A 10497-nucleotide genomic window follows, 5' to 3' on the forward strand; every position below is an offset into this window, starting at 1 on the left:
TGTATGAGATTACTTTGACATCTCCAAAGGTCTTTTCTGACTGTTTTGTTTGGGAAATGGGTTGATCCTCGATTTTAGGCGTGGTCTTTCTTTGGCTATACATACATTTTCACAAAGAAACTGTCCAAGCCTAATTCTTGTGGATCTTTCATCACAATAACTATGATGATAATTACAATAGAGAAAATGCCAATTCAAATTGAAAGTATTCAAGACGGTGTTATTGCATGGATCAGAATTCAAAAATGACATAATAGGAATATTTCGTTACCGAGATTTGATAATGAGTTATTAATTGAGAAAATGAACAAAAAATGGCAATTGGAGGAGAACAACTCCTGAATGTCCTAACAAATTCCTAAGCCTAAGGAAGCATGAGATCTTTTGAAATAGATTCTTATAGTACTTTTTAATTTTTTCATCGTTGAATGGATCCATTTGAAAATAATTAGATGCTGATAAAATTCGAAAAGATTGGCGTTCCTTATTCCTATTCAAAAATGTATGAATAGTTCCTTGATTTTGACAAAGGGATTGTTGAACTCTTGCCTTAATAAAATGAATTGATATTGGTATGATCTGACTCATTATTAGAGATCAATCCTGAATTTGACGGATCGTTCATTTTTCTAATATACGAAATATTATCGATTTTGTTGGCTAGTGTGAAGAAAAAGAAAGAAAAGCGTTTCCGGCCCAAGGATGTCCCCACATAAAGGATAAGATCCATTTCTATCTATATAAGATAAGAGATTTTCTATCTATATAAAAAAAAGAGATTCTATATCAGATCACGGCTCCATGTGCCAAATATTTCCATATTGATATATATTCCATTTTTGTTAGAATGAAGACGAGAACAAGACTTTCATTTACAGTATTGAGTGAATAATATCGATTTAGGTCATGGTATGGATCAATCATCAAATGATTTGGATATTTGAAATCAATTAGAAAGAACGGACTGTCGAAATCATAGAAAAATAGTAGACTCGAAGGCCTTGCTATGAGGTGTTTGAAAATAGTTGAAGTTAGTTGAATAGGAGGATCACTATATCTTAGATGTTATTATCTTGAGAAGACGTTTAAATATCGATTTGAGTGTAGCTTATTTGGTGAATAAAAGTATATGCTTTCGACCAAGTGTAATTCAATTAGTGGTTATAAAAGCATGCTTTCAATTAAGATATCAAAAGTTTGAATTCAAATAAATAAAGAAATAAAATAATAGGGATATAATATACAATTTTAGTGGAAAAATTCAAAAGCAACCCGAATATGTAAATAGAATTATAAAAGTATAAAGTAAAACATGTATGTTAATGGTATATAAGTACGAAGAATTTTTTTTGGTAATGCTCATGGTTAATTAATCTAGTCAAATCACTTTTCAGTTACTCTAACAACTTTTAAAATTTAAATTTATTATTTAGTTTACATATCTAATTCATTTCTCATCCAACTAAATTATGTATCCTAGTTTTTAAATGAATTAGTTATATGCAACCATTCTTTAAAAAAAAAAAAAACAAATAAATAATTCAAGAATTTTTTTAATTGCAACTATTTGTCTTATACTTTAACAAATAATCAAGCAAATAAAAAATAAATTTAAGTTGAAAGCACATATATTTTAGACAATTATTTTAAAAAATTATAAATTGTTAACAAAAAAAAATAATAATAATAATTAACCATATGTTTGTTTGAGTTGTTATATCTACATTTATAAAATATTGTAATCTACTTTTTCAAGTTTAAATCTAATATTCATCTAACATCGATTTACTTCATGTTACAATTGTTTTTTTTTTTCTTGAAACGGATATTCATAGAGAACTGACAAAACAACTCAACAACCAACTATCAATTCCTTTCAAGAATGAGGGATACAAACGAGAGGGAAAAAACGGTCTCCAAGGAGAGGAAATTCTAGATGGAGTCAAAGTTACTAGATTATGAACAACTTTGTTTTTCTCTCCATGAATTTTACAAAAGTAAGAAACATTTACAGAAGAAGCAAGATAGAGAGTTTCATCAACAAAATAAAATAAAACTCTGATAATTTAGAAGTTTCACAATTCAAAAACTTGATGACTTCGATTGAATCTGATTCCATCTCCACTCATCTCCACTAGAAGATTCTGCTCATCCTAATAAACCAAAATGTGATTTAAGCCATTAACAATGGCTTTAGCTTCTAAGACTTTGATCGACCAATTGGTAGACATAGGGATGCATCCACTACCAATAGCCGATCATTCCAATCACGAATAATCCCATTGATCTCACCACTCAAACCATTCTTTGACCCTACGACATCAATATTCATCCTCGAATAACTCTCTCCTGATGGCTTCATAATGCAACTATTTTTCTAAAAACATAGTTACTAATAATTATTTTAAAAATTAAAACAATATCAAACTAAATCAAAATAAAATTTTGAACCCACAACAAATCAAAATTAAAAATTATCACTTAGAATGAAAAAGAAAAATACTAAAGAAAAAATGGGGGAAAATTAGTAGGAGAAAAGGGTATTATAGTACTTTTGCATACACATAAAAGGAAGAAAACTGCTAACAAAGGAAGCAACAGAAAATCAGAGCTTATTAATAACTCTTCCTTCGACCTCCAATAACCCGAAAAACTAGGGTTTTGAGTTGAATTCCAGGGTTTTTGCGAGGTTGAGGAAGAGCTTGATGGAAGAAATTGTAGAAGGCGTTAACTCCATGAACTTGAGTTCCGATTCATATGATTCATATAAGAAGAATCGGATTCAGGTCTCCAACACCAAGAAACCCTTGTTCTTCTATGTCAATCTCGCTAAGGTTTGCTATTTCCCAATGTTTCGATTCCATTTAACTGTATCCAGTTTAATTATACTATTTTCGTGTTTCTGATTTTCGTTTTTGGTTTTCAATGTAGAGGTACATGCAGCAGCATGATGAGGTTGAACTTTCTGCTCTGGGAATGGGTAATTTTGCTGCTTTATGCTTTTATTTTGTTCTTTAAGTACTTTTATCGACTTTAAATCATGAACCCTAGAACAAATGGAACTGTGTAATTGTATTTGATTTGAAGACTGCCGTAAAAGGACTTTAAATGCCGAGTTCTGGGAATATCAGTTAATGATGAAGTGAAGTAATGTGGAGTTTTTTGGTAGCTTATATTCAACCTTCGCCTGAGCAATTTCCTATACGTTTGTTTCCTTTCTTGTTGCCAATGGCCATTTGACTCTCTTTTAGTCTTCCTTGGATCTGACGAGCTCAATACTTCTTATCTCACTACCTGGATGCTATGCCGCAGTATCCGGATTAACATTAACAATGCAAAGTGAAATTGTTTCTTTTGTATCGCTTTCCATATTTCATTTATCGATGAAATTGTTTCTTATCCCTGAAAAAAACATTAACAATGATGAATGACGTAAAAAATTGGATGACTGGGGGGACATGAGTATTATTGGAAATAAATGGACTGTGAATGATGTTTTGGAAAAGTTTGGTAGGCATATATTAATATCATCTTTGTTAATATCAAGTTTTTGGATGATTGATATTCACCTTGTATTCAGAACGAGGCCAGCAGGTTTGGCTTTAAGAAATTTTGTTGAAGATTTTTCCTGCATTGGTTACATTTGGTTTTTGGTCATTTATCTATTTTACCTTTCCTATGAAAGGACTTTATCTCCATATCCTCCATTAATAAGGGTATGTACTTGCAACGTTTTGCAGCAATTGCCACAGTTGTTACAGTTGCCGAAATTTTGAAAAACAATGGATTGGCTATTGAGAAGAGTAAGATTTCTGGCCTTCTTACTTTCAGACAAGAATAGTTACTTTAGTTCCTTTTAGTGACTTGTATTAAATTTACAGAGATTGCAACCTCAACTGTTGATATCAAGGATGACTCTAGAGGAAGACCTGTCCAGAAAGCTAAGGTGAAGATTACTTTATGTATATTTAAGATCTTCTAGTAAGTAAATACTTGACTAATACAAACAAGGGATTTATTTGGTATGTAGGATTTTTTATAATGGCTGATTAGCGTAATCATATGGTTCAATTTGCATTTAGACATTAAAATAACGACAAGACTGGTCTGCAATGCTTAGTTCCATGGTCTTGGTCTATGTTTGTTTTGTATGACAAGGAGATTGAAGTCGTAAAATTCTTTTATAAATTCATTATTTGTTATTAGTTATACCTGTTCATGTTAAATGAAAAGGTATTAGATAGCGGTCTTCTATTACCATGGGAACTCAATGAATTTGTGATTCTTTTTCTCCAAGAGCTTCTTGAATAGTTATTATTATAACTTTGGCCTCATCAGATTGAGATATTGCTGGGTAAAACCAAAAACTTCGATGAATTGATGGCCGCTGCTGCTGAGGAAAGGGGGGAGATAGGTGATGCAGACGAGCAGAGTTAAAAGATGGATTACGTTTGCTATATCTTTTTATTTTAGCTATAATTTTGTTAGCGATATCGAATTTTCCTTCAATTATTTGTAGCTCTTTACAGATACGCTAGAAGCTGAGGCACTATTTTATTTTCATTGTGAGTTTGTTCATAAATTTCGTTTTAGGGATCTTCACAATTTATTTGGAGTCTTTCTTTTACCATATAGGAAACCAAGTTTTGTATTCTTTTTTGCTATCTATCATCTGCTTTTTTTATCCTTCTTTTCACAAATTTTATTTTCCTATATGAAATTTCCTTGCCCAGACATTTGAGTGTTGATTGTGATTGGCATATCAAGAGTAGATATTGAAATGTAATGATGTTGGTGTTGAAGCAAATTTGAGAGCATTTGAGCTATTTTTATTACATGTAATATTGTCAATGGATGAGAATGTAAATTAGACATGGCCCAAGTGATTGAATGTTGAGTTCTATATTTCATTTCCACAGCCTAAATAAATTATTCCTTACAATAGAAAGAATAATCAGGCCTTGCCCTCTCATAACTCTTCCTATCCTTTATATTAGGTATAAATTAAGAGTACAGAAATTTTCATTCCCTAATCATTAGAGGTTAAGACCAGCAATCCCAATACACCAATAAGTATGTACTGCAATAACAATGAAACAGAGTTAGTAAAGAACACACTTCAATACAAAATCTGAAATCAAGCCATATTCAAAATTGAATTTGGAAGCAAACTCTCTATTTGGGGATGGGGAGAGAGGAGGAAAAAAAAATCGAAAACCATATGCCCACCTAGTCAGTCTTTTGGCTATTCTTTCATTTTCCCCCCCGCCCCCTAATATTTAGTATATTAATAATTAATAATTATTAGGAAAAAAATATCTTTTTGGTCTAATTTTTATTTGGTCCTTAAGTCCCAAAATGTTATACATTTATTTCGAGTTTTGTTTCAATTTAGTCTCGAGTTTTAAAATGTTACAATTTTATACTTACAATTTGGTTTTCATGTGTGATTTTACACTTTTAATCTTGATTTTTCATTAATTAAAATTTGAAACAAAACTCAAATCTCAAGGTAAAATTGTAACATTTTGAAAATAGAGACTAAATCGGAACCAAATTAAAAAACTTAAAGACTAGATGTAACATTTTGGAATCTAGGGACCAAATGGAAATTAAACCCAAAATATATCTTTTTTCAAGTATTAATCAAGTAAAGGAGTGTAGATGAAAACTTGTGAGTTTCCAACAAGTTCAAACCTTGATTATAGGCATGTCTGTCATGATAATTGTTGCATATCCAACATACGGCAAGAAACTGCAAAGAAGAACAAAATTTTGATATCAAGAAACTGTCTTTCTTAGCCTATTTCTAAACAGCTTGTATAAAATAGAGCCTTGATGCATGAAGTTGACGACTATGGTTAAAACTCGGAATAATAAGAAGTATAAGCACGTGCAGGACTCGTCGTTTTATCATTACTTCTTGCGAATTTACCCGATGGCTTTTCCCATTATATGTTGTCTTTCCAACCAAAGCTGATTCTCAGCATACAGTGGAATATCATCAAACTCATTACTGTCACCTGGAAGTTTAACACACAAGAAACAAGCAAAGCTCATTGCCAAACATTCAGCAAAATCACTTTATCCCAATTCAAAACCATATCATCCTCCCTTCACAAGTTTTTTAAGTCATGCTACAAGTTTAAGTACCTTTTGTAAGAAAATAAACTTCTCCCGTATCTCTTGTCTCGTGAACCTGATGAGGATAACATTTTGTGTAAATCAAGTTACAGTTTACATCTAAAGTTTTAAGCAAGGCTTAAAATGGATATTTCTGAAAACAAAATTATAAAAACAAACAAACTAATATTTAAATTAAGAAAAAAAATCACTTTTTAATTAAGTTAAATTACTTGTTATTTAGAATTCACACTAGTGACATTCTGTTGCTTATTTTTTATGTTTTGTCGATTTTCTTTCTGCCACAATGGAAATGTTGATTTTTTTTTTCTTAAGAAAATAAGGGAATTGAGAATTTGCAGGGTGAGCTAAACCCAACGAATGAAGAATTCTCTTTGTTTCTTTGCTATAGGTCAACTTATTTGCAACAAGTTCTAGGGAACTTTGGACAATGAAAACAAAACGAGGATATCGAAGTTCTCCTTTCACAGGTAAGGAATCGTTTCCTGCCTAGAAAATATGGTTGTGTTGAACAAACCATCTAGTTAAACATAAAGTCCTTGAATGAAACATATGATCTACAATGAAATGAGTTGTCCGCACGCTTAGTACAATTTAAAGATAGAGAAATTCTACTGAAAAAACCTTACCTTAATTACACGATGGACAATTGGAATGTCGCGTCCCTGGCAAATGTTACAAATGGATGTTAGCAGACAATTTTCAAATGTGAAACAAAATATGTTAAAAAAAAAGCAACACTAACTGATCTAAAAGATTCTTGAAGTATCTACGATATGACATAAATGTGTAAATTAGATTTTTCTAGAGTTATATTGAAATATGCAAGTTGTAAATAAATACCACAAAGGTAAGGATCTAGAAGTGCCTTAACCTTTCTTTAGGCTCCAAGGAATTCAAGAATTCCTTTAGATAATGATACACTCGTTGAAGTATCTAGAATGCTATAGATCCAAGAAGAGTCTATTGGAGTCCAAGGATCTCGTGCTTATAAGTAAGTGTGTCCTCATATGTACGTCAAGAGAAGGCTATAAAGTTAGACAAGCTTAGAGTCAGGAGAAGTGAGTGAGTGAATATTGAGAGAGTGAAGAAGTATTCTCTCAAAAGTGTCCGTCTTTGAACTTTCTTAATAAATGTTTCTTTCTTCCAACTTTTTGTCTCTATTCCGTTTATGCTAATTTCTTCAACAAAGTATGTTTGGTAACGAATCCAAAAGATGGCTTTGAAGTTTATAGCTTTGTAAGCAATTGTCTACCTAAAAGAGTATTTGTTACAGATTAGATTGGAGATTATCTAAATGCAAACATAGATATGAACATGACTCAAAATACTGAAAGTTAAGGCTTTGTTTGAAAACCATTTTGAATTTTGTTTCTGGTTTTTGAAAGTTAAGCTTATAAACACCAATTTCCTATGTGGGTTTTTTTGTTTTGTCTATCTACTTTCTAAGGATGTCTTCAAAATCTAAACCAAGTTTCGAAAACTAAAAAATATATATTTTAAAAAGCTTGCTTTTGTTTTTGGAATTTGACTATGAATTCAAATGCTTCTTTAGAAAAGATGGAAACCGTGATAAAGAAATTGTTAGAATACAAGCACAATTTTTAACTACCAAATAATCACCGACGAGGCTTAAAAGTTGCAAGTTACGAGGAGAAGAGTCATATCTTGACCTATATAAAGATTGTTTCCTTATTCAAAAGTCAATTAGTGATAAGAGGTGAATGAGGTAAAATATCAACACAAATCAAAGTAAGAAAAAGAAATACTACCATCTTGACAAAGAAGAGGTCTATTCACTCCCCTACCAGGAAATTGAATTCCAAAACATTGCAAAATCCAAATTGCTTTCATAATCACAATTAACTGTAACCAGTGTAGAAATGTATCACATCAGTTCATGAACCATGAGACTATGAGGACCAAACTTACCTCGACGTTATACACGACGATCTCCCCTGCACGAATTGGACCTTTGTTCATGTGGAGGAAGAGAATGTCGCCCTGCACCAGATAAAACTCGTCATAGGAAGCTAACCCAAAATTACCATAAGCTTTCCCCCATTTGTGGTTGGCCATGATGTATTATCAGATATGCGAGCAGAGCTAGGTGAATATAAACCAAGATGAAGCACTGCAGAAGTATGAGTTAGGTTAAATTACAAATTTAGTCTCTCAATTTTGAGATTTTTGTCTATTCAATTCTTGAAGTTTCCAAATTACACATTTATTCCTTGACTTTTGACATAAAATTCTAATTTATAACTAATAGAACAATTTTTTTTTTAATTTTAAATTTGTAAGGGTCTATTACACATATAATTGAAAGTTCAATGACCTGAAACATTCAAAGATCAAACAGACACAGACCTCAAAATTTGAAAGACAACAAAAATTTTAAGTTAATATGTTTTCTACTCAAGATCAGCACAGTCTGTTTCATCTGGTGAAATTCCATGAGCTGATTAAATCAAAAGCTAAACAACGACTAAACTTACTTCAAATTTATATAACTGCAGATGAGAATTAGCATATCTTATGAGCAGTTCATCCGTTCATAAACTTCTAAAAACCAAAAAATCCGATTTTATATAACCAAAGGCAGTTTGATGTCGATAGTTCAAGCAAATACATAGTTAAAGTTGGAACCAATCTACTTAGAGAATGAAATGGAAACTTGCATATCTTATAGGATCAGCTCACCCTAGCAAAACCAGGTTCCATACTTCCAGTGAGTACAACCACCACAGGTGACATACTGCCTGTCCAGCACATCAATGCTTTCCAAATCATCAATGCAAACGAAATAATCAAACCTGATACATTATGATTTTATTCTTAGAGCAAAGGAATGCAGAAGAAAAATGCATGTTGCAGTTGAATTCCAGGACTTAGGAATTTTAATATAAAGACAAAACACAGCCAAGTCTGTCTTCTCCCTTCTTATACGTATATTATGTATGTTCCTTTTAGGAACAGTAATGAGGATATTCGAACTACAATTATAAGTTTCGTGCTCGGATTTTGCTAAACTTTGATGGTTGTATCTATTTAGTTCTAAGGTTCAAACATTCATTTATATCTCTAAATTTTAGATTATAATTCTATACCACTTTCACCGTTTGCCTTACAAATTATGAAATGACATGCCTAACAAACATTTGTTAACTGTTAACTGATTTGACACTGCACGACTACAAATAGATGCTGGGAGAAAGTAGTGAGTTGGATAAAGAACTATAGAACCTAAAAAAGTCAAAATCAAGTTTATAATTGTTCATTTCTTTCTACTATTAATCTATCAAATCATGTCGAATCAGCAAACATTTGTCCAACTCCAACATTGAGTTAACGGTGTTAAATTAAAGTAGGAGTAATACAGTATCACAGTTTAGACTTTCCAGAGATTGAAGCTCAATAGACCAAAATTAGAGATTAAACGTGTGATTAAACCTCTGCAGCTATAGCTAGACAATGGGGGACAATTCATAATATCACTTATTCAATCATAAAATGAAGAACAGAGCTGGAGACGCAGACCATTTGGAGAGGAATAAAGCTTTAAACAGTTAAAATTCAAACCCCGTCAATTTGAATCAGCAAGAAAAACCAAAAGAATGCTTCCAAGAAGAATACTCAATTGATATATAACAGAATGTGAATGAAATATGAAGATTGAATTTACGTACCAAAACTAATGGCCTGAGATAGAGCCTTTCTGATTTTTATGGATTTGAAAGACTCGATTGTCTCTCTAATCCAACCCATTTTGACTCCTTTCTATGATGTTTTTGAGAGCTATGGAATGGGGTTTATGCGATCAATGGAAATGGAATTGGATCTAAAACAAGAATGAAAATTTCTCGCTATTTAAGGAATAATATACAGAAATGAAAACTGGGTTTTTCTTTTGAAGAAAGAACTTCTCGAGTTTCGACTATTCACGATTACGCGGGTTCAGTCGTCCCCGGTTTGAGCTAGCGTGGCTCCTCGATTTCTATTGGTTCCAACGATCATGGCGGTGGGCCCACCTAAAGAAAAAAATGTTTTAGATTACAACGTGTATTGTGTTGTGAGGTAGTTCTTTTCTGTTGAAAAAAAAAAAAGAAATTTGGGCGTATAGCCTCGTTTTAATTTTCCTTTGATATATAACCAGCCTTTTTTCAAGGTTGGGATTGAATGGATTTGGCTTCCTACACCCTTGTCCTATGGATTCGAATTGTAAACACTATTCAAACTCATGAATTAGTTTTTTTTTTTTCTAATTTAACCTAGGAAGTTCTAAGCCAACTTCTGAACACTGTCTCTAAAGTGATCGCCATTGGCCGACTTCGATCACCACCTCAGCCTTCG

General features: G+C 32.0%; 2 protein-coding genes across 4 annotated transcripts; one reads left to right on the forward strand and one right to left on the reverse strand.

Annotated features, from left to right (window-relative positions):
* The first annotated feature begins 2585 nt into the window (after positions 1-2585).
* LOC120080327 (uncharacterized protein At2g34160-like) lies at positions 2586-4656 on the forward strand. Its single transcript, XM_039034964.1, has 5 exons — positions 2586-2834; positions 2932-2980; positions 3741-3803; positions 3882-3946; positions 4339-4656. Exons 1-5 carry the CDS (start codon positions 2706-2708, stop codon positions 4435-4437), a joined length of 405 nt encoding a protein of 134 aa, XP_038890892.1. The 5' UTR covers positions 2586-2705; the 3' UTR covers positions 4438-4656.
* Positions 4657-4807: 151 nt separating this feature from the next.
* Positions 4808-10128, reverse strand: LOC120080325 (signal peptidase complex catalytic subunit SEC11C-like). 3 transcript variants are annotated; one of them, XR_005482474.1, is made up of 8 exons: positions 9834-10125; positions 8848-8960; positions 8077-8148; positions 6774-6809; positions 6154-6199; positions 5921-6023; positions 5698-5755; positions 4808-5080 (listed from the first exon to the last, which is right to left on the reverse strand). XR_005482474.1 is itself a non-coding variant. In XM_039034963.1 (8 exons), the coding sequence occupies exons 1-8, from the start codon at positions 9910-9912 to the stop codon at positions 5030-5032; spliced, it is 489 nt and encodes a 162-aa protein (XP_038890891.1). In that variant the 5' UTR covers positions 9913-10128; the 3' UTR covers positions 4808-5029. The 3 variants fall into 3 exon arrangements, 2 of the variants coding, with proteins under 2 accessions (XP_038890891.1, XP_038890890.1); XM_039034963.1 differs by having other exon boundaries at positions 5936-6023; positions 8848-8906; positions 9834-10128; XM_039034962.1 differs by having other exon boundaries at positions 5936-6023.
* Between the last annotated feature and the right edge of the window lie 369 nt (positions 10129-10497).

Source organism: Benincasa hispida, chromosome 6 (genome assembly GCF_009727055.1).
Source record: "Benincasa hispida cultivar B227 chromosome 6, ASM972705v1, whole genome shotgun sequence".
In the NCBI taxonomy this organism is placed as follows: Eukaryota; Viridiplantae; Streptophyta; class Magnoliopsida; order Cucurbitales; family Cucurbitaceae; genus Benincasa; species Benincasa hispida.